Below are 24,908 nucleotides of genomic sequence, written 5' to 3'. Positions count from 1 at the left end.
CTCTCACGGGCCTAAGAAAGACAGGACTAAGCACGACTTACTGGCCTTAAGTTCTTATGGTCCGTAACTGGAACTTATCTGCTGCCGGTCAGCATGTAAAGTGGTATAACCACTTTGGAAAACTGTGTCAGTATCTATTAAAGTCAAATATATCCCCATCCTATGAGCCAGGAATTCTACTCCTGGGTATATCTATATACCCCAGAGAAGCGAATGTCCACCTAAGGGTACAAGAAAGTTAACAGCTATATTGTTCACAATAGCCCCAAACTGGAAACAACCCAAATGTCCTTCAAGTAGAAGGGTTAAATTGTGATATATTCATTTAATGAAATATACATAGCAATGAAAATGAGGAAATTTTTGCAACTCACAACAACATAGATGATTCTCACTAGCATAATGTTGAACAAAAGAAGCCGGACACAAAAGAGCAAATACTGTATGATGCCATCTATAAAAGTCAAAAATAAACAAAAGTGGTCTATGATGCTAGATGTCAGAACAGTGGTTATATTGTTGGGGTGTGGACAGTGACTGGCATATCCCAGTCACCGTGGTGAGGGGCACACAGGGGATTTTTGGAGTAGTGATACTGTTCTGTGTCTCCATATGGAAGATGGTTACACGGGTGTGTCACCTTATTAAAATTCATTGCACTTATGACAGATTTGTACATTTTTCTATATATATGTTATATGTGGTAGATTGCACTATTGCCCCTAATCCTTTGCTGTCTCTCTACGGGGGACAGAGTACACTGCCTTGTCCTACTGATGTTGGGTTTGGCCAATAGGAGGTTAGATGGTATGGTGTGAGCAGAGACATGAAATGCGTTTGCCCTCTTGGGTTTCTGCCATAGCCATGATAATATACCTCAGAGAGCTGCTGCTCTTTTAGCCTGATTCACAGAATAAAATACACAGAACAGACTGAGCTAGACCTGGAGCCTGGAGCCTGAAGTCAGGCCTAGCCATTCAAATTGTGGCTGATTGTGAGGAGAAAAAGATGGTTGTTTTAAGCCACTGAATGTTGATTTGCTTTGTCATGCAGCATTATTGTGGCATTAGCTGACTGATACATTATTCTTTGACAAAAAAGTACTTTAAGATCTCTACGCTCCACTTTTCTAATAGTCACCTGTTTCAATTTAAAGTTACCAACACCCATCTCTAGCACTTATATGACCTATTCATGTCATCAATCAAGTGCATCTCAGTTTCCTTGTCTCTGAAGTGGGATGACGCTTACTTTACATGCTCTTGGGAGGATTCAATGAGCCAGTAGAACTAAAAGCACTTTGTAAATTGCAGAACACAACTTGAAAGTGATGGATGACGGAAGTGAGGTTGGAAAGCAAGCATGTGACAGGCAAAGCCACTTCCTCCCATTCATGGAACATCTTGGCTCAAAAGGTGAGGGCACAGTGTGGGGAGGAGGTTAGGGTACAAAAGTCAGGGCCTGCCCTAGAGCAATGACCAAGCTTCTGAGCATAGTTCTGTGGGGCCCAGACTGCCTTGGGAGATGGTGATGATGCTGGGGCCTCTAGAAGGCCAGCTTATACACAGACAAAGCAGGCAATACAGGACACCAGGAAGGCCACTGCTGCCCTCAGATCTACCCCCGACCCATGACCTTCTACATGTCTGAAGAGCCACCATCAGTGTTTCCTTTAATTGGCCTGTGGTGCTGGGTGCCTTACTGCCTTTCTCACAGCACCTCTCAGTTCACAAAGAACAGGCCCATCTGTTCTCTCATCTTGGTACTATTTCCATTGTGTGGATAAAGAACCTGAGACTGTGGGAGACTGAGTGATTCCTGCAAAGCTACTTACTTAATTGGATTTGCAACAGGTTTTCTGACCAAAGATTAGAAAGGGAACTCACTGATGTGGGCAAGAATTCCATCGTTAGATAACCCAGTTGGATCCTCAGAAAACAGACGGCGCTGGCCTGAGGGACAGGACCAGTAAGTTTTGACAGGGGAGAGGGGAAAAATGGATTTGGAGTATTGGGTAAGTAGTGGACTTTGAAGGTGGGAGCTAGAGGGGATGGGGAAGATGAGGGAGGAATGGCAGACGGCTGCGCTGGTCTGCTAAGGAGCGGTCAGGGCAGCAGGAGAGAAAAGAATCAGACAGGATGCCAGGTAGGTCCAGGGACTCCGCAGCCCTGCCTCATCTCCAACAGCAACAGTGTGGGGTGATGCTGTCACCACATTCTGCAACAAGAACCCCCCTTGCAGACCCTCCCACTGCCCACCTGGTTGGAGGGTGTGAGGTAGAACACCAGGCTTGTCTCCCACCACGCTGGTCTTCTTCCCTGCCAGCCCCTGCGATGGCCGACTGCCTGGCCTGAGACTAGTTCCCGTAGCCAGTACAGACCTCACTATCAAGATGCTGAGAGCTGCGACAGCAAAGGAGGTCCTTGAACAAAGCTGTATTTAAACAAACACACACTTCCTTTAGAGCGCTAATATCAAGGACCCATTTCCGCTGATTCAACATAACACAGCAACCCTCAAGGCAGGGGGTGGGAGGGGGAGCCTTGCTATTTTCTTTGCAACAGTTTTCACACGGGTGGGTGGAGAATTTCCTTTGGCAAGGTGAGCTGTCACTGCTCCTTCCCTGGGTGCTGTCTCAGCTTGGCTCTGCTCTGAAGCAACCTTCTCCCCCTGTCTCCGGTCCCAAGTCTGTTCTGTGGCTGCGACCTACCTCTGTGGTCCGGAGGCCATTCTGTTTCTGGGTCAGGGGGCCTGAGCTGAGGCCCTGGGGATTTGGGCACTGGGTCCCACAGCTCATCTTCTTCTCTGGGTTGGATATTCCACTTGGGGCTGTCGATCGGGGCACACTGTTGGAGGACATGCCATCTTCCAGCCCACCTGGGGGAGGGAAGCAGAGGATGCGACTAGAGTCTTGCACATAGCAGTTACTGAAAACAATCTCCAAGAGTGTGGAAAAAAAGACAGCCAAAAACAAGAAAAAAAAGTCAAGCCGAAATCCCACCATGCAGAGCTACCATTTTCTATAAGAACATGTGTCGTTTTTTTTTTTTTACAAAAATGAGACTTTAAAATAATTTTGTAACCTGAAATTTCTACTTAATAATACATCAATGACATTTTTCTATACCCTTAAATGTTCTGCCATATTATTTTTCACATACTTCCTCTGTCATTGTATGGATGTGTCACATTTAACTAAACCCCTCTAATTGGATATCTGTTTTCACTTTTTCATATCAAATGTTACTATGATGAAACTCCTTGGGGTTAAAGCTTTATTCTTAATTACTTCCTTAGGATAAATTCCTAGAAGTGGGTTACTGGTTTGAAGTTTATATATCGTTTTTTACATAATTCCACCTCAAGGTATTGGACTGAGCATGTGTTCCTTCCATGAAATGCCAAGAAATGATAGAATGAAGTTTAAATATAGCCTAATTGAAAAGCAAGAGAAGGGAATTCCCTGGCAGTCCCGTGGTTAGGACTCTGCATTTACAATGCCAAGGGCATGGGTTCAACCCCTGGTCTGATCAAGGAACTGAGATCCCACAAGCCACGTGGCATGGCCAAAAAAAAAAAAAAACAAGCAAGAGGAGGACTACAGAGAGAAATTCATGGATAAAGAGTATCTGATTGAAAAGATAAAATGCAGTCCAGGGAGCGTGAGGGCGAGTGCCAAGTGGGAGACGAGAAGCCAGCAGAGGCTCTGTCATGGCCACAGGGAGGCCAAGGGCAGCCAGGTAGGTCAGTCATTCTATTCCTCCACCAGCTGAGGCCAGATGGCAATGACGGAGCAGTCTATGAGGGTAAGACATTGTGATATAAAAAGAAATATATATTTGGTCTTTGTCCCCAGTTCCTGGCATAGAGTTCCTAAAACTCTTGCCATTTCCTGAGTTAACAGGGGTGATAGCAGCATCTTTTGTTACAACATTTGGTATTTGCTCGCACTTCATGACACAGAGCTCCCAAATTCCTTGGAATTCCATGAGTGATAGGACACAGAGGAGCCCTATTTGTTATAACAAGGCAGCTCCTGGTGGCCCCTAGATAGCTTCAGATGGGGGCTGGTTGCCAGGAAGACCTAACCTTGATTAGGAGCTTGGAACTTTCAGCCCCACCTTCTAACCTCTGGGGAGGGGAGAGGGGCTGGAGATTGAGTTAGTAATTGATGATGCCTCATGATGAAACCTCCATAAAAATCCCTAAGTGACAACGTTTGGGGGAGCTTCCAGGTTGGTGAAAGCATATATGTGCTGGGAGGGTGGCACACGCCAACTCCACAAAGTCAGAAGCTTGTCAGAAGCTCCTGCACTTGGAACTCTTTTGGAGTTCTTGTACCTCTTTATCTGGCTGTTCATTTGTTTCATTTATAATATCTTTTACAATAATCTGGTATACATAAGTAAAGTGTTCCTGAGTTCTGTGAGTCATTCTAGCATATTACTGAACCTGAGGAGGGGGTATGAGAACCCTGATTTATAGCCAGCTGGTCAGAAGTACAGGTGGCAGCCTGGGACTTGCAACTGGTGTCTGAAGTGGGGGAGAGACAGTCTTGGGGGACTGGGCCCTTAACCTGTGGGTCTGTGCTAACCCCAGACAGTTAGTTAGTGTCAGAATTGAATTGAGTAGTAGGACACCCAGTTGGTGTCTGGAGAGTTGGAGAATTGGTTGATTTAGGGGATAAAAACCCACACATTTAGTGTCAGAAGTATAGTTGAGTAGAAACAGCACAGAGAGGGCCTTGGCTCAGAGAGAAGGGCAGTGCTCTCAGGGGCTAATGACACCTGAGAGAAAGAGAAAAGTCATGCCAAGAAGGCTTGCTATCTGAAAACAGTACCAGTAGAGTAAGCCAATAGTTGTTTCCATCCTTGCCTTCCAAGCTGGCTTCTTAAAGAGATGTAGCTGATGTTGTAACAGGAAATTTCAGTGACAGAAATTAGTACAAAAATAAGAATATACAAACAGTTAGAGAAGGTCAACACCAAAAAAGAGAGACAACAGACTCTATAATGGAGACCTCAAAGGAAATGGAATTAATACAGGATGTAGCACAGAATTTTAAATAAGTGTATTTAATCTGCTCAGAAAAGTAAGGGAAGATAATAGGAGGACAAGAGTGACCAAAAAGGTTCAATTAGAAATATTTGGAATAATAGTTTCGGCTTTTTAAAAATTTATTTATTTTTGGCTGTGTTGGGTCTTCGTTGCTGCGCGTGGGCTTTCTCTAGCTGCGGGGAGTGGGGGCTACTCTTCATTGTGGTGTGTGGGCTTCATTGCGGTGGCTTCTCTTGTTGCAGAGCACGGGCTCTAGGTGCGCAGGCTTCAGTAGTTGTGGCTCGCGGGCTCTAGAGCACAGGCTCAGTAGTTGTGGCGCACGGGCTTAGTTGCTCCGCAGCATGTGGGATCTTCCTGGACCAGGGATTGAACCCGTGTCCCCTGCATCGGCAGGCGGATTCTTAACCACTGCGCCACCAGGGAAGCCCCTGAAACAATAGTTTTAACTGTTGAAATGAAGTTTAAAAACTCAATAGAGAAGCTGAATAGCAGGACAGGCACAGTTAAAGAGCAATTTGGTGAACTGGAAGAGCAAGCCAAGGAACTCTCCTGGAAGGGGTAAGTGAACGTATGAAAAACACATTAAGAAACACAGAATAGGGCTTCCCTGGTGGCACAGTGGTTGAGAGTCTGCCTGCCGATGCAGGGGACACGGGTTTGTGCCCCGGTCTGGGAGGATCCCACATGCCGCAGAGCGGCTGGGCTCGTGAGCCATGGCCTCTGAGCCTGCACGTCCAGAGCCTGTGCTCCGCGACAGGAAAGGCCACAACAGTGAGAGGCCTGCGTACCTCAAAAAAAAAAAAAGAAAGAAAAGAAAGAGACACAGAATAGAAATCCAGAAATTACAACCTTAATCTAAGAGGAGTTCCAGAAAGAAGGAACAGAAAAAAATTGAGCAGAAGCAATACTCACAGAAATAATACTAAGTATTTCTCAGAACTGACAAAAGACATGAAAGCCCAAATTGAAATAGCCTACCAAGGGAATGTAAATTGGTGCGGCCATTATGAAAAATCGTATGGCGGTTCCTCAAAAAACTAAAAATAGAGTTGCCATGTGATCCAGCAATCCCAATCTTGGGCATATACCCAGACAAAACTATAATTCAAAAAGATACATGCACTCTTATGTTCACAGTGGCACTATTTATAATAGCCAAGACATGGAAACAACCTAAACGTCCATCGACAGATGAATAAAGAAGATGTGACATATATATAGACAGTGGGATGTCACTCAGCCATAAAAAATGAATGAAATAATGGCAACATGGATGGACCTAGAGATTATCATACTTAGTGAAGTCAGAAAGAGAAAGACAAATATCGTACGATATCACTTATATGTGGAATCTAAAATACCCCACAAGTGAACATATCTATGAAACAGAAACCGACTCACAGACATAGAGAACAGTCGTGTGGTTGCCAAAGGGGAGGAGAGGTGGGGGAGGGAAGGATTGGGAGTTTGGGATTAGCAGATGCAAACTAGTATATATAGAATGGATAAACAACAAGGTCCTACTCTATAGCACAGGGAACTATATTAAACATCCTGTGATAAGCCATAATGGAAAAGAATATGAAAAAGAATATATATGTATAACTGAGTCATTTTGCTGTACAGCAGAAATTAACACAACATTGTAAATCAACTATACCTCAATAAAATTTTTAAAATGTATATGAAATAGCCTACCACGCACTTGGCAGGACAAATAAAAAGAAAAACGCAACCCAGAGAGATCTTAGTGAAATTTCAGAATGTCATTGATAACAAAAGTTTCAGAAGAGGGAAAAAAGTCAAGAATGAGATTGACATCAGGCTTTTCATCAGCAACTAACAGATGTAAGGAAACTATGCAATGTCTTCAAGATTTCAAAAGATATACACATTTTAAAGTCTTTTGCAATTCATTGCCAGATTTATCTCTATAAGTCTTTCTCCAATCACCCTATTGCCCTTCTGCTAACAGTATATGAAATGGCAATGTTCCCAAAACCCTCACAAACACTGAACATTTTCTTGCTTCTTATCTTCACCAATTTAAGAGGCAAAATAAATTATCTCATCGCTTTGGTTTATATTTCTTTATTTACTAGAGATATTATTTATGTTCCTGTTGGCTAATTGAATGTATGTGTTTTTTAATTGTCAAGTCATTTGCCTATCTTACTTTTGGGGTGATAGCCTAGGTTTGCTTTCAATGAAACTTGAGGAAAACAAACAAAATCCTTTCCCAGAGTGTTGAGAAATTATTTGCCATGAGGCAGGCACAGTGTATCTGATATACTAAGGGAGGAAGGAGCAGAACTGATGAGGCTGCAGTCCCAATGCAGCTGAGGGGGTAATGATCCAAAGGACACACATGTCCACGTGTCACCCACCTGCTCTGCAAAGTGCAGGCTCTCGACCATGGCCATGGGAATGAAATCAGAATTCAGAGCATTGTAAGTCACAATAGAAGATGCCTGGTCCAAAGTTTCCTGACTGGCATGCACTGTGATTAAGTTCCAGACGTGCAGAGAAATGGATGCCTTCAGCTGGGCTCACCCCAAATCTTTGTGTCCCTCTTCCTCCACCAGCTGGCAGGCTGCCCCCCTTCTCTTCCCATCCTCCCACCATCCTGTATCAACAGTGCCTCAGATGCATGTGTATAGACGCCCCAGTACACATACTCAATCTCCATCCCCACTGCTCCTGCAAGCAGCTGTCCCTTGGCCTAGGGGAGTGCAAACCCAGAGAACGAATCAGGTGAAGAGGCCCATGAAGACCTTGGAAGCAGGTTTGGTGTGATTTGGGCTGGTAATTCCAGGGTCCTGGCACCCACAGAAGAGTCTAAAACAGAGCTTTGGGACTTCCCTAGTGGTCCAGTGGTTAGGACTCAGCGCTTTCACTGCTGTGGGCTCCGGTTCAGTCACTGCTCTGGGAACTAAGACCCCGCAAGCCATGCAGCATGGCATGCATAGATAGATAGATAGATAGATAGATAGATAGATAGATAGATAGATAAATATAAATAAAATAGAGCTTCTCATTTTGGTCCAGGCAAACTGTTGTTACTGGTCTGCTGTGGGATAAGTATAAAAACTGAACACAAGCATTTGGAAATATCTATGGCAATCTGACATTGCTGGAACACCCAAGATTGAACTTGTCTGATCGAAGAGGGTATAAGACCAGTACCAGTGCTGTCAAACTCACAAGGTGAGTCACGAGTGCTGTGAGCTGTGTATTAATCACGCACATAGGATCACATATTTGTCTGCGATGGACTGGGGGAAAAAAGGCAACTGGTCCTGAAGGAGGGATGGAGGCTTTTGTAGGTATGATCCCTTGGCCCCTGGATAACCTGCCCTGTACGGAAGGGGGTGGTGGGCAGAAAGGGGGGTCTCTAAAGCACAAGACCAAGGCAGATACCTTGCTTACCTAAGTGTAGGGTGCTTCCTGCCCTTGGGGCTGCTGAGTGGGATTCAACATTGGCCAGTATTGCCTTGACTGTTTACCACAAGGGGGCCATATGGATGTTACCATTTTCTCAGTGGGTCATAACTTGGTACCTGGGTTGAGGGCAGGTAAGAGGCCCTCCTGAGCCATCCACTGAATGCACCATGGTGCTTCCAGTTTGTGTCCAGATGACCCCCACTTTGTCCCACCCTAAGACACTTCAAGATGCAAACCTGACCCCGGTCCTCCCCTTGCCCATGGCCAGGCCCCTAAGGGGGTTACAGGACATGGAACACAGATCCCTTCCCCCTTCCCCCACAAGGTAACCCAGTTGTTGACCCAGGAGGAAGGTGGCAAGGCAGGAAGGGGAGGCTGAGGGCACCAGGGGCCAAGAGCAGACAGTGGAGAACACATCGAGGGAAGCAGAGAGGCGACAGGAAGTGGGACCAGGCATGATTTAGAGCTCCAAGCCCCTGGCACACGTGCCATCGTTCCATAGTATTTCACATACAAAACACAAATTCAAAGACAAAATTATTAAGAATTTCAAGATGGCGACTGCAGAGCATTAAACCCTAAGCACAGGCCCCTTCTGAGCCCGGCAGGCCCTGTGGGGCTGCACTGGTTGCACACCCACGAAGCCAGTCCTGACAACACTTAAAAGAGATCAAGGCAGAGCTGCTGCGGCTGAAGTACAAATAGGCAGTCCTTCCCTCTAAGCAGCCCAGTTATTCCCTGGGCATCTCTACTGAGCCCCAGGGTTTCTAGAAACACCGCTGGAAAGTCACTCATTTGGTCTAGCGTTTTCAGTTTTCATTGGTAACTGAACAAAAGTTAGAACTCTGTTTCATTTTGTTTTTAATATTAATTTTTATTGGAGTATAGCTGTTTAACAATGTTGTGTTAGTTTCTGCTGTACAGCAAAGTGAATCAACCACACGTATACATATATCCCCTTTTTTGGACTTCCTTCCCATTTAGGTCACCACAGAGCACTGAGTAGAGTTCCCTGTGCTGTACAGTAGGTTCTCATTAGTTACCTGTTTTATACATAGTAGTGTATATATGTCAATCCCCATCTCCCAATTCATCCCACCCTCCCTCTCCACCTTGGTATCCATACATTTGTCCTCTACGCCTGTGTCTCTATTTCTGCTTGGCAAATAAAGAACTCTGGTTTCTTAATCCCCAATCTAGGGACTTTCCTCATTGATTAAATGGGAAGAACAATGCCTACTTCACGGGCTGTTTTAAGCATTAAACAAGACAATATATATTAAGGTTCTAACGTGTTTGGCACATACATTGTACTTATTATTACTTATGGTCCAACACCAGCTGCCTTGTCTCCTCATGGCATCTCGCTCCATTAGCCATATTAGTTCCATTCTTGATTTATGAGTCACACAATCAGGCCCTGTGAAGTGCTAAAAGACTGGCCCACTGAGGCTGCTACACAAGCAGGAAAGCTCTGACCATAAGCAGGGAGACAGGGCCAGGCTTGGGGCTGGCATTGCCAGCGAGCAGGCTCATCTGCTCAGTGTGGTCAAGGGTTCGCTGCAGGGGGTCAGGAATATGGGGTCATTTACTGTTACTTCTGCCTGCAATAAATCAGGTGGTTTTGCTGCATGGATTTAATTTGACTTGTATTTTCTAGTTCCAAAAATAATAAACTCAATATTAGAAAACCTGTAAACTACAAAAGCGCACAAAGGAAAAATAATTTTTACCTCACCATGCAGAGATAACAAGGAGGCGATGTCCTTCTGACAGATGCTACTGGCGCCCCCGCCAAGGTTCACTCACCCGACCCCTGCACGCATCCCTCGGCTGTGGTGGATGCTGGTGGCTGATAGCTCATGCCTGCCCTCTTCTCCTAAGGCTTTTCCTTGGCCAAAGGAGACCCCCTCACGGGCAGAGGCTTGGCTGACTATGTCAGGTACAGCCCATGGCCGATAAGTGTCTAAAAGTGTGTAGGTGGGATAGGTGGGGGAGAGGTGTGTGTACAACAGCCCAGTCCCCTTGCCCCTGAGCAGGACAATTTCTACAAAGCAACTTTTCTCCAGAGAAACTCAGGGGATCAGGCCAGGGCTAGACTGATCCTGAAACTGCATCTTTGCCCAGCTCCCGCCCCTGGCCCATCCTGCTTCCCTTGTTCCCTCCCTCACACGGTTCTCCTCCAAGGAGCATCTCTAGGAGTCACTCACATAAAATCCCCATGTCGGGCTCTGCTTCTAGAGAACCAAACCTAAGACAGCATGTATACCCTGCGTGCTGGATACGTTCTGTCTGCCCCTCCACACTCACCCTCCCCTCCTCTTCACCCTGCTCCAGGTCCCAGAACACTGACTTGAAAGCACCATATTAACAGGCTCCCTTGCCCACTGGCTTCTAGTTGGGTTTGCCAATGGGCATCGCTAGCTACTGAGGTGGAGGCTCTTCAGCAGCATTCTGAGGTCGGGCCTTTATTTTTGTAGCTCCCTCCCGGCAGGGTTTCCACCGGTGCACCGTGTCCTCTATACACTCCTCCACCAGAAAAGGGCAGAGAACCAAGAAAATCCAGGGAGGTTGTGCCATTAGGAGGTTCCTGAAGACTTCAAGGAGAGCTCAGAGGAGTGGTGGGAAGAGAGAACAGATGGTAAGTTGCTGAGTAGGGGGGTACAGATGCTGTATCAGTCAGAGTGCGTAGCTGCAAGCAACAAAAGTTGACACCGGTGAAGTAAAGTAGAAAAGTGACTCATTTGAATGATCTGAGGTGCTCAGAGAACATCTGGAAGGGCTAGAGGTTGAGACACAGAGGCTATCAATCAAGGAACAATGTCCCAAATCCTTCTGTGGACCTTGTCCCACCAACCCCTGGACCCTGGCAACTCACCTCAGCATTGCTGCCACACTTAATACTGAAACACTGTTGTTGCTTTTCTGAAATTCAAGTTTAATTGGGTGTCCTGAATTTTATCTGGCAACTCTACTGGGTGCCAAGTGCCCCAGACTGGGGGGACATTGTTGTGAAAGTTGCATTGTACTAGACACCGATCTCCATCTACATCTCTACTCCATGCCACCCCTCTCATGCCTAGTGCCTGGAGGAGCGACCCTTTTTTTATAGGAGAGAAAAACCGAAGTTTAACTCAGGTTACGTATATTTCCAAAGTTTGTGGTCTTAGTAAGTATTCACATTTCCTTTGAGGAAATACTCCCAAGCAGGCAGTTCTCAAATTTTAGTGTGCATGAGAGCCACCTGAAGTGTCTTTTAAAATACAGATCCTTACATCTAATCCCCAGAACTCCTGATTCAGTAGGGGCCCAGGAACATGCATTTAAACAAGTTCTTCCCATCCTTCCTCACCTCCAGTGATTCTGAAGCAGGGAATTCTAAAGACTACACTTTTAGGCTCCTGACATAGAGATCAACCCTCCTACTGGTTTTGAAGGTTGCCTGAAAAATGTCCATCTCTATTTCTCTCCACAGTGGTAGTAAATTGAGGGACATTTGTGTGCCCCTAGGGTATGTCTTTTTTGGACACCCTTCACAAAATGTTCATTCCACCCAGAAGACAAGCCAAATCACTGACTTTGCCAAAAGATGGCAAACAGCTGTGTCCAAAGCTTGATGACAAATTGCAGCTAAGGACTTCTTGCCAGTTTCTTGCTATTTTGGAAATGGAGCTGGGAGAGGGGCAGAGCATAGAAGTTAAAGATGATAGCCAGAAGCCATGTGGGGAGCAGGACAAGGGGCAATTCCTCCTTAGCCCTCAGTGAAGGCGATCACAGATTTCAAAGTCACTGAAACCACCTGCAGGTCATTCCCTCAATGATCAAAATCCAAAGTATAAGTCATTAGCAGTCTGTTCGGGAAGAATCTCCTACTGTCACATCAGATAAAATTCTGGCTCATCAAACACTATCTGGGCTCAGGCTCAGAACACATAGGTGATGGTAATGCTGTGTGAACCGAGTTATAAATTAAATAAACTGCACCTACCCAGCCACTTACCGAGAATCCGTTTCCTCATTTTTCAAAATGAACTAGAATAGGAAGGTGCCTGTCATTTCTTCAATCTGATGGGTAATTTTTGAACATACATAATGTGTAAGAGGCTTATATGAAACTTTTTGTATGGCTAGTGTAAGAAAATCCTTAAAAATGGTGAGCAACCCTTACATTTACTGTCAATTGATTTTGGGCAAGGGTGCCAAAGCAATTCAATGGAGAAAGAACTGTTTTTTTCAAGTGTGTAGGATAACTGAATATCTACACGCAAAAGATTGAAATTGGAACCCCACCTCGCAATATATACAAAAGTTAACCCAAAGTGGATCAAAGAATTGCCAAATGTAATTGCTTAAACTATCAAACACTTAAAAGAAAACATAGGCATAAATTTTCACGGCCTTGGATTAGACAATGGTTGCTTAAAAATGACCCCAAAAGCACAAGCAACAAGAACAAAAAGTAGATAAATTGCAGATCATCAAAATGTTAAACTTTTGTACTCCAGAGGACACCATGAGTAAAGTGAGGCGACAGTTCACAGAACAGGACAATTTTTGAAATTATGTATCTGGTAAGGGATTCTTACTCCCCAAAACCCATACAACTCAACAATAAAAAGACAAATAACCCAATTAAAACATAGGCAAAGGAGGTGAAGAGACATTTCTCCAAAAAAGATATGCAAATAGTTAATAAGCACATGAAAATATGTTCAACAGCACTAGCTATCAGGAAGATACAAATCAAAATCACAATGAGGTATCACTTCACAACCACTGGAATGGCTACAAAAAAGACAGACAATAAGTGTTCACGAAGACGTGGAGAAGTTGGAACCCTCATGCACTGCTGGTGGGAATGTAAAATGGTGCAGTCCCTTTAGAAATCAGCCTGGCAGATCCTTCAAGGATTAGACATAGATACCATACGACCCTGAAATTCCACTCCTAAGTATATGCCCAATAGAAATGAAAACCTATGTCCACACAAAGACGTGCACATGAATGTTCATAGCAGCATTATTCATAATAGACAAAGAGTTGAAATACCCTAAATATCCACCAATTGATGGATGGATAAATAAAATAGGTATATACCTACAGTCGACTATTATCTGGCAGCAGACAAAATGAAATACTGATACATGCTGCAACATTGGTAAACCTTGAAAACATTATGCTAAGTGAAAGAAGCCAGTTACAGAAGGCCACATATGGTATGATTCCATTTACATGAAACGTTCAGAAAGAGGCAAATCTATAGACAGAAACGTAAATTAGTGGTTGCCTGAGCTGGGGTGGTTGGGTGGGGGGGATGAGGAGTGACTGTTAATAGACACAGGATTTCTTTTTAAGGTGATGAAAATGTCCTAAAATTGTGGGGATGGTTTCAGAGCTCCAAGACTATACGAAAAACCACATAATTGTACACTTGAAATAGGTCAATTGTATGGTATATGAATTACAGCTCAATGAAGCTGTAATTTAAAAAATGGTGAGCAACACATCTTGGAATGTTATACTGTCTAGAGAGAATGAAGCACATTTGGATTTGAACAGCAATAGTCAGGGAGAGGGCTTCCCTGGTGGCGCAGTGGTTGAGAGTCCGCCTGCCGATGCAGGGGACACGGGTTCGTGCCCCGGTCCGGGAAGATCCCACATGCCGCGGAGCGGCTGGGTCCGTGAGCCATGGCCGCTGAGCCTGCGCGTCCGGAACCTGTGCTCCACAACGGGAGAGGCCACAACAGTGAGAGGCCCACATACCGCAAAAAAAAAAAGTCAGGGAGAGGGATTGACCAGTGATTTCAAGTCTATACGGACACCTGCAGCACTAGCCTCACAGTCCCCAAAGGTCATGGGGTCCTGACTAGGAGGGCACTGGAGATGAATCACCAGCCTGTCACATCTGCCCCTGGCCGTGGGGCTTGGTGGTGGAAATGGTTCCGCCACCGTGGTACCCAGCAGCGTGCAAGAAAGACACCTGCTGACAGCAACAGCTGGAACGGAAAGGACCACGAGAAGGAAGGAAAGTCCCATCTGTCCTTGGTGAAATCAGGCCTGAATTCTTCTCTCCCCAAAGAGACACCCAGGAGACAGCAAACAAGCTAGAGAACTGGGAGGCAGCCCAAAAGGAAAACTCAAAACCTCACTTTTCTTCTTCCTACTGATGCCCTTACAACCTGTCAGTCTTACCCTTCCCTCTCTCTTTGATCCCTCAGTGGCACCTCCCTTCCTTGCGGCTTCCACCTCTGCTCTGAGATCATTACAGAGCAGATTCTCCAGGGTGGGTGAGGGCCATATCTCTGCGTTAATTACCGTGCAGCTGTCTCAACTATGTAATGAAAATTCAGCTCTCCCGCCCATCAAAGATATTACTTTTCTCTTCTGACTTACTTCACTCTGTATGACAGACTCTAGGTCCGTGTATGTATAGCTGATTCACTTTGTTATAAAGCAGAAACTAACACACCATTGTAAAGCAATTATACTCCAATAAAGATGTTAAAAAAAAAAAGATCTTGTTTCTAAGGTAGGCAATACTGCTATGTCCATAACAATACCTTATGCTTTTCTGAAGCCTTCCTCCCAAATTGCTCAAAACATGTCTCTTATGTCCTTCCCTGTCCTCTTTGTCTTTCCTTGAATAATTCTTTTTTTTTTTTTTTTGGTGGCTATAAGTTTACAGGTTATTTTTGTTTGTATTAAAGAAATATTTTTTAATTGAAGTATAGTTGAGGTACAATATTATAAAAGTTACAGGTATATTGAATAATTATCTTAGACTTTAAAAATGTCTACCTTGTGTTTCAGTTTGCTAGGGCTGCCACAACAAAGTACCACAGGCTGGGTGGTTTAAACAACAGAAATTTATTTTCTCACAGCTCTGGAGGCTAGAAGTCCTAGATCAAGGTGTCAACAAGGCTGGTTTCTTCTTTTTTTTTTAACATCTTTATTGGAGTATATGCTTCTCAATGTTGTGTCAGTTTCTGCTTTATAACAAAGTGAATCAGCTATACATATACATATATACCCATATCCCCTCCCTCTTGTGTCTGCCTCCCACCCTTCCTATCCTACCCCTCTAGGTGGTCACAAAGCACTGAGCTGATCTCCCTGTGCTATGCGGCTGCTTCCCACTAGCTATCTATTTTACATTTGGTAGTGTATATATGTCCGTGCCACTCTCTCACTTTGTCCCAGCTTCCCCTTCCCCCCCTCACGTCCTCAATTCCATTTTCTACGTCTGCGTCTTTATTCCTATCCTGCCCCTAGGTTCTTCAGAACCTTTTTTTTTCTTTTTTTCAGATTCCATATATATGTGTTAGCATACGGTATTTGTTTTTCTTTTTCTGACTTACTCCGTATGACAGACGCTAGGTCCATCCACCTCACTACAAATAACTCAATTTCGTTCCTTTTTAAGGGCTGGTTTCTTCTTAGCTCTCTCTCCTCGGCTTGTAGATGGCTGTCTTCTCCCTGTGTCACCCCTTTGTCTATCTGTATCCTAATCACCTATTCTTAGAAGGACACCAGTCATACTGGATTAGGACCCATCCAAATGACCTAATTTTAACTTAATTACTTCTTTAAAGGGTCTATCTCCAAATCTAATCACATTCTGAGGGTACTGGTTGTTACATCAATATCCCAATTTTGAGGGGACACAGTTCAGCCTGTAACACCTTGCTTTTCCTTTTATAAAATAATGTTTCTATTTTGCTGATATAAGAAATAGATGTTTCATGTAGAAAACTTAACTATATTGGTAAGAAAAATATAAGAAAATGAAAATTATTCATAATCCCACCAACCAGGGATAGCTGTTAGTTGACGTTTTCCCTACTATGTCCTCAAACATTTTTCACTGCATTGACACACATCGTTTTTAAGAAATGAGATTATACCCTAAGCCTGTTCCATTTTCCCCCTTATCTATCACACCATTTCTACTCAGGCTCATTCCTCCTTCATCTGCTTCTTCCTCTTCACAGATCACTTATTCTTCTATCATCCGTCTTTCAATTATCCCAACATTTGAAAAATATTTATTCAGTGCCTACTATGTGCCAGGCGCTATGCTGGGTGCTGGGCTTATACCTGCGACTGATAGTCCAGTAGGGCTGCAGTCTCTCCGCTCAATCCTCCCCCTACCCGCCTTCCTTTTCCTCCTGCCTCTCCCGGTCTCTTCTAAGTCCCCGAGTTCCACACCAGAAAGGATCCCGAGGATGGAGGGAAAGACTGAATTCTCATTGATGGGAGAAGGAAGACAAGAATTTGAACTGGTGTTGACACAATTCTCTGTGAGAGATGGAGGGCGAGGCAAGGCAGAGGACACTTAGAAGACAATAAATCAGATTCATCACGTATCTGACTCTGCCTTCCTCATCCACGTGGCCCAGTCTGCAGCCCACCTTCTTACTCAGGCTGAAACTGCCTCTCCAAGGAACTGATCACCTGAGCAACCGCAGGCACCTTGACAAGCGGTGTCCTTCCCATGGAACACTCTCTCAGGGAGATGCACCGATGCCTCAGGATAAGGTCCCACGACTCGGGTGGGAGGAGGACACTCCTCCAGTGGCTGGGGCAGTCCTTGGCCCCGGCCCTGCCCCTCGTGATTCCATTTCTTGGTAAGTAAGCTTGAATGGGGAGGCTTACTTTGATCTTTTTTTCTTAGCTCATTTCCTTATGTGTCCAGACAGGCATCCTGCTTGTGGCCTGGCTTCTTTCCACAAAGTCTGCAGATCTAATCAGTCAGGGATTTAAAAACACCTGGGGGGCTTACACCTCACACTGCTCCAAAAGTGGCTGGCTCCAGGCGAGTCTTCATGGCCTGCCCTAGACTCTTGCTTAGTCAGTGGAACTTGTCCTCAGGGAAAAAGTCTTCCAGTGCAATTCTCTTTTTGCCTGGGTTCAATCACTTTTGGGGTGGTTAGCCCTTTAAGGAAGTGGCAGCTGGTTTCCTGTTTTTTGTTTTAAACTCCTTGACATTTTCTAAGTTTAGTACAACCAGCTTCTTCAGCAGGCTCTTTCCAGGCCAGCTGTAGCTGGTACTAAATTGTTCTCTGAGGTGGACATTAGAAATTTCGTGGTAAAGCCTTATTAGATGTAAGAAGTATATTTGGGTCAATCAGAATTAGGAGATTTAGGTCAATTGAATTGAAATTTTAATCTTGAACATTTAAAATCATCCAAAGAAATCTATCAGTCCTCTAGCATCTCTGAGTGCCTCCCCTGTGCCTACTAGCACTGGGCTGTCCTTAGGGGATATAAAAGACTTGCCTGCCTGGATCCTTGCTGCTTCTGTAATTTAATTGGAAATTTAATAGCTTATTTAAGAATTACTGGAAAATAGAGCCATGCAAACTTTAAATAACAAGGTATCATTTCTTACCCATCAGAGTGGCAAAAGTTAAGAAGTCTGATAATATTAAATGTTGAAAGGGTGTCAGTGAATGAGTTCTCTCATATATTTATTACTGGTGGGAGGGCAAACAGAACTATATATGTTGGAGGACAACTGGTAGAATCTACGCAAGTGTAAAATGTGTGCACATCATGACTCAGCAATTTCAGTCGTCAGTATCTACTGTAGAAAACCACTTACCAGAGGCCTGTCAAGGATGTTCTTTACACCCCCATAACAGTGAAAAATGGAATCAACGTAGCCATTCATCAGTTGGATAATTACTAAATTAACTGTATTTTATCTATACTGTGGAATTCTATACAATAATTTAAAAGTATACAGATTTATGTAGATAGAAGTCCAGTATATAATGATGAATGGAATAAAGCAAGTAGAGGATAAATATGTACAAATGACAGCTTTTGCATAGGAAAGAAAAAACTATATTACATACTATGTTATTATTGTTATTTTTTTGCATGATACATACACACATATAGATGTGTATAAATATATCTATCTATATGTGTGTATATATATATATGTGTGTGTGTGTGTGTGCATGTGCATGTGTGTGTGTGGTGTGTATACACCCAACAAACTGATAACAATATTTGTCTCTAGGGAAAAGACAGGGGACCAAGATCAGAGGGTGGTTATGGGGACTTATCTATTACAGTTCTACTTTTTAAATATATTACTTGTGAAATAAAAATGATTTTTAAAAAAATAGAGCTAGGTCATATTCTGTCTTTTCTCCTTGGTAACGGCTTTGGACCCACCCAGAATATTTGGCTATTTGGCTATCTGTTTATTTATTGGCTGTGCTGCTCAGCTTGCAGGATCTCAGTTCCCCCACCAGGGCCTGAACCTGGGCCACGGCAGTGAAAGCACCGAATCCTAACCACTAGACCACCAGGGAGCTCCCAGAATATTTGGCTATTTAATTTTTAGTTGTTAGATTACATTTAATCATCAAATATGCTATCAAAAATGGTAATCAAATATAACGACGCCCAAGAACAAGGACAATACACAAGAATTACTGCATTGCTATTAGCCTATTCTATAAAGGCAGTTCAACCACTTTAAAATCAAGGGGTGAGGGACTTCCCTGGCGGTCCAGTGTTTAAGAATCCACCTTCCAATGCAGGGGATGCGGGTTCAGTCCCTGGTTGGGGAACTAAGATCCCACATGCTGCGGGGCAATTAAGCCCGCGCTCTAAAGCCGGCAAGCGGCAACAAAGTTCCCACGTGCCGCAACTAAGACCTGACGCAGCCAAATAAATAAGTTTTTAAAAATATTAAATAAATAAATAAATAAAATAAAATCAAGGGATGAGATGTCTGACTCTCTGTGGGGCAGTCAGACAGTTCACTGAGGCACCCTAACAGTAAATGTGGATAGAGCAAATTATAGTTGTTGGTAAGAACCTGGGGATTACTCATGTGACTGAGTTCAGATGTGGTTAGTCCTCACAGGAGAGAGGATTCTTGAGCAGTGTTTAAAAGGAAAGACTGGGCGGTTTGGGCATGAAGGGTAATAGAAGAAATGAAACGAAATTCACATTTGTGGGCTCCCGATAAGTGCCAGCCCCATGCTCAGAGCTAAAGATATAAAGAAGGGCTTCCCTGGTGGCACAGTGGTTGGGAGTCCGCCTGCCGATGCAGGGGACGCGGGTTCGTGCCCCGGTCCGGGAAGATCACACATGCCACGGAGCAGCTGGGCCCGTGAGCCATGGCCGCTGAGCCTGCGCGCCCGGAGCCTGTGCTCCACAACGGGAGAGGCCACAACAACAGTGACAGGCCCGCGTACCGCAAAACAAACAAAAAAAAGATATAAAGATGGAAAGACTCCTGAAATAATTGATAGCTAAGAGCATAGGTCTGGAATTTGATTCCCAACTCTACTATCACACCAAGCTTCAGAGGAGGTGTTATGATCCTCCCCCCATCCTTTTTTTTTCCCAGAAGAGGAAACCGAAGTTCAAGGAGGTTAAGTAACCTGCTTGAGGTCAATACCAGGCTTCTACCCAATGTCAGTCAGACTCTAGAACATTTGCTTTCACATGCATTTGTGTTTACTCACATCATTTAAAAAAATCTACAACGAATCATATTCTCCCTTTTCAGGGCTAGGCAATAACAAGGAGATGTATGGTGCCATCGAAATAAATGAAAGGCTTTTGGTTTGTTGTTTTATAGATAATCCACAGCTCAGAGAGGTCTTACTCCTCCAGGGTGGAGCAGGTCTTTGGAATACTTCAGAATCCAAGTAACTTGCCAGCAGCATCAAGGTCACACTGAAGCACAGACAGCCGGGAGATGAGTACATTTAATTAAACTACCTTTGTGCATTTTCTACCCGTCGGACCCCTGATACTGTCCTCCCGCCAGGTGCTCAGCCCGCCGGTCCCCCCTGGAAAATTCAGCGTCTATCCCCTAACACTCATTTTCTACACTCAGCACCTCCCGTTTCAGGGATGCAGCCAGTTGGCCTTGGACAATATCTATTCCAGGTGGGAACATGACTACTTGCTTGGGGATGGAAAATAATTCCAGGGACGCTCACAAAGCCAGGGGGTTTCCGGCATCTGGTGATCCAAGCAAGAGGACAGAGAGAAGCAGCCAAACGAGGAGGAGAAGGGCTGGTGGCCTGTGGGCTCCATTCCTCCCAGGCAGCCAGAACAATCTCTTAGAACCACGAAGCTAATCCTGGCCGACCCCTCCACTGACTTCTCACCGCCTTCAGGCGAAAGACCCCAATCCCGACACGCCCACAAGCCTCTTGGTGGGTTCTCCCGCCTCCTTGGGCTTCACGGGTTCATGTCTGCTACGCTCCTGCCCTGTTGTGTGCAGAAGGTGCCTCACCCCCTATACATGCTCTCCCTTCTACTCACAATGCTCTTCCCTCGGTCTGGCTGATTCTGTCTCAACCTGAGCATCACCTCCTCGGGGGGCCTTCCCAGACTCCTCCCTCACACTGACTTGGGTTCCCCCGTTTCCCTCCCAAAGCACCCTGTACGTCTTTGAAGCATTCATCACTGTTGGGACTTTTTGCTCCAGACCTGCCTGCCCCACTAGTGTGGGTGTTCCACCAAGCCAAGGACCATGCCTGCCTTGCTCATGGCCAGGTCTGGCATGCATTAGGCATTCGAGAAACGTCTGCTGGAAGAGTGGTGAACCACTGAGCAGGTTGCCAGAGCTCGTATCGTCACTCAGGAAGAGGCTGCCATAGAGACCTCTGTGTATTCAGTGTTTTCTCCCTTGATGTACCGAATAGCCGGAATTCCAAAGGAAGCAAGTGCAAACGTGCAACATGCCAGCAGTTCCAATGACTGTGGAGGTGTCAGGGAGTAGAGGAGAGAGCTCACATAAACAGTATCATCAGCCCCCAGGAGAGACGTGTCAGATGCTGCCAGCCACTCCCCCCACACTCCTCTTCAGGTTACTGTGACTCCCAGGGGCTCCCAAGGCTGCCGTCTTTCCAGGATTTGGGGCTGCGTGCAAACCTGAAGGCAGTACTGTAGGTCTCCTCAGATTCCATTTGCCTTTGGGGGCTCGTGCTGCAGGAAGGAGGGATGGCTTCCCCTTATCATGAATGTCACAGCCCTCTGGCAAAAGCAGTTCTCCCACAACGTCAGCCCAGTAAGGTCACCCTGCACCCACCTACAGGAAGGGCTGGTGACCAGACTGGGCAATGCTGCCTGAGGGCTGGTGACGGTACAGGCGAGAGGTGAGTCACACGGGCCCTTCCTTTCCCCTCTCTACAGATCGCTGCCTCACTGCTGGGAAGGGGAGTTTTGATGGTGGGGCCTGGGAAAGGTGCCAAGGGCCTGACCCCTGGGCCTTTTGAGTCCAGGCAGGAAGGTCTACAGGACCAGCTTTGTACAGAAGAACCCCCCAGCCTCCAAACTGCTCCCTCTTTTCCACCAATGCTTGAAATTTCTTACCCAGGGGACAGTATCTTTTATACTATGATTAGTGCTAAGGTTTAAATTTTAGTTCCAGGAGAGACAGCATGGTAACTTAAATTCACCTCTCTCTACCTCTCCCAATCATTTAAAAGCAGAGAGGACTCTTGCATGCTAGAATGATCTCATGGCTTGCTTCTGAGTTGAAGAATCCAGGTAATTAACAGGTAGAAAGGAAATCAAAGAACAAGGAGACATTAAGTTGTACTTATTAGGGTCTAGGTGGAGAAGGAGCAAGAAACAGAAAAGCCATGTCAGGGACAGAAAGAGGAAGGAGAGAGATTTACGGAGAAGGGAGCCACTGCCTGGTTTGTAAAAAATGTCTGAGTCAGAGGATTTCAAAGAGGTTTTGTTGGGCTTCCCTGGTGGCGTAGTGGTTGAGAGTCCGCCTGCCGATGCAGGGGACACGGGTTCATGCCCCGGTCCGAGAAGATCCCACATGCGGCAGAGCGGCTGGGCCCGTGAGCCATGGCCGCTGAGCCTGCGCGTCCGGAGCCTGTGCTTCGCAACGGGAGAGGCCACAACAGTAAGAGGCCCGCATACCCCCCCCCACCAAAAAAAAGAGGTTTTGTTGTGCATCAAAAGTAAATTCCTTCCAAAATCCTGCCATTTGTGACAACATGGATGAACCTGGAGGGCATTTTGCTTAGTGAAATAAGCCAGACGGAGAAAGACAAATACTGCATGGTATCACTTATATGTGGAATCTTAACAGTAATAACGAAAAGTTAAACTCATGGAAATAGAGAGTAGAAAAGTGGTTACCAGGGGCTGAAGATGGGGGAAATAGGGAGAGGTTGGTAAAAGGGTACAAACTTTCAGCTATAAGATGAATAAGGTCTGAGGATCTAATGTATAACATGGTGACTGTTATAATCACCATATAATACTATATGGGTGGGTGATAGCATTATAGTGGGTGATAATACCATATTGTATAATTGAAATTTGCTGAGAGTAGAACTAAAGTGATGAGTATGTGTTAATTAATTCGATGGGGGAAAATTCTTTCACAATGTACGCATGTATCAAGTCATGTTGTACACTTTTAATATCTTACAGAGTTATTTGTCAATTAAACCTCGGCAAAGCTGAAAAAAATTTTAAAAACTCCTTCTTTTGGGATACTTTTCTTGTAAGATAGAGCAGGACTTGAATTGCTTTTTTCCCCTTCATTCCATATCTCTGAATCTGCCTCCATTTTGAGACTGAACTTCTTGGGGCCCTAAGTGCCTGTGAGCTGAATGACTTAAGTTCATAGTCATTCAGCAAACGTCACTGGTGGCCTGCTGGCTGTACGTCCAGGACACGCGTGCTACAGTGGGGCAGCACTGGAGCCAGGCAGGCCTGGGTTCAAATCCCAGCTCTGCCCCTTACAAGCTGTGTGACCTTTCCAAAGTGACTTAATAATAACATTCACCTCTTTTTCCTTTTTTGGCCTACCAAGTATCAAACTCTCTGCTATAACTATTTCCATTTTACAGACTAGGACACTGCCTCGGAGAAGCCACGAAACTTGCTCAAAGACAAACAGCCTGCCAATGGCGGAACCAAGACTCAATACTCAGATCTGTGTGACTCCAAAGACATCTTGTTCCCATCTTCTGTCTCTGTCATTGTCCCACTACTTAGCATCACTAAGCCTCAATTTCCTTGGGTAAAGGATGAGAATTATGATATCTGCATCAAAGATTGGTGATCAAAGGGGAAAAGGGTAGGCGAGCCTGGCTCTGGGCCTGGCACACAATCAGGGTTGATTTCTCAACTTCCCACCCCCAGGCACAACAAGAGCTGATATCAGATCTTTTCTTAAGAATAAAGGGATGCGGGGGTACTACGTGGGTGAAAGAAAATGGAGAAAAGAGATGGGGAAAAAGAGTATTATCAAAGATCAACTGTGGCAATTCTACAACTTTGTCCCAGAACCAGTCAGGGTACAGCAACTCCTAAAGGGTGTAGGACCCAGAGACTACAGGGCCCCAGGGAGCCCATCAAGAGGTCAGAAGGTTGAGCTAATGCAGGAGCCCCAGATTACAGAGCTGGCTGGTACATTAGGGTCTCTTTACTATATGTTATCAGAGGGCTGATATGTGACACATGTGACAGGGATAAAAGATAAAACACACACACACACACACACACACACAAAAAAGATAAAACACAGTATCCACAAGCCCTCACTGGGCCTCACCTTCTTTAGAAGGACAGATCATTTGGTGCGTGGCCAGCTATGGGCCTTTGTTGTGCTGAAGAGAAATGCACAGAGCCAGAGAAAACAGGCCATGGACCAGCGGTTCATGAATATTTAGTGCACTTTTCCGACATGCCAGGCTCTGCTCTAGGGCTGGGACGCAGCAGTGAAGGAGGGAGAGATTCAGTCCTTGCCCTTTGGTGGAGATATTCAGGATGCAGGCAAGAAAGATGTCCAAGAGGTACTGTTGGTGGCAAAGTACAAAAATAGGCCAAAGGGAGGCAGAGGCCAAATCATGGGTGGTCATAGGTACCTTGTCAAGGAGTTTGGACAGTGTCCTGTGGGCAATGGCAGCCTGAGAACAGTGTGGTGGATCCACTTGAAGGGCTTGAGCCTGGAGGCAGGGAGTCCAACAAGGAGAGCCTTGCCTTTGGGGCTCTGCCCCCTTCTGGAGGCTCCCTTAGCCCTCTGAATGCATTTTTAAGGTGATTCTCTGCCCCGCTGGAGTCACCAAATTGGAAACCACTCTCAGAAGGCCGCGACTGGTAATTATGCCACTTCAGAAAGATGCCTTTTGCCGAAATGCACACCTGACAAGTGCAACTGAACATTTAGAAAGAAAGGGGCAGGAAAGGAAAACAATAGAAAATTAATTAGGATAATCAACTGTAACCACAGTCTAGATGAAAAGGTTTTCAGTAACAATTTCAAAAGGACACAGCCAGAATGGACAGGATTAAGCGTCACAAGCCATTTTCTACAGCTCACTGTGAATGTTGAAAAACAATGGAAAAACAATGGAAAGAACTGAGGACAGTCCCAGAGACCTCTGGGA

General features: G+C 45.1%; 1 protein-coding gene across 2 annotated transcripts in view; it reads right to left on the bottom strand.

Moving 5' to 3' along the window:
- BAALC (BAALC binder of MAP3K1 and KLF4) overlaps positions 1-24,908 on the bottom strand; it is a 90,619-nt gene that overhangs the window by 14,516 nt on the left and 51,195 nt on the right. The window contains exon 2 of one of the 2 annotated variants that reach the window (XM_030863125.2): positions 2,711-2,877. The exons of the other annotated variant lie outside the window; for it this stretch is intronic. Within the exon in view, the coding sequence (XP_030718985.1) occupies positions 2,711-2,877 (167 nt within the window). The remainder of the gene's footprint in view (positions 1-2,710; positions 2,878-24,908) is intronic. 2 annotated transcript variants of the gene reach the window in all.

The sequence above is a fragment of the Globicephala melas genome, chromosome 17, assembly GCF_963455315.2.
Source record: "Globicephala melas chromosome 17, mGloMel1.2, whole genome shotgun sequence".
NCBI lineage: Eukaryota > Metazoa > Chordata > Mammalia > Artiodactyla > Delphinidae > Globicephala > Globicephala melas.
This window is presented reverse-complemented; position numbering and strand designations above follow the sequence as displayed.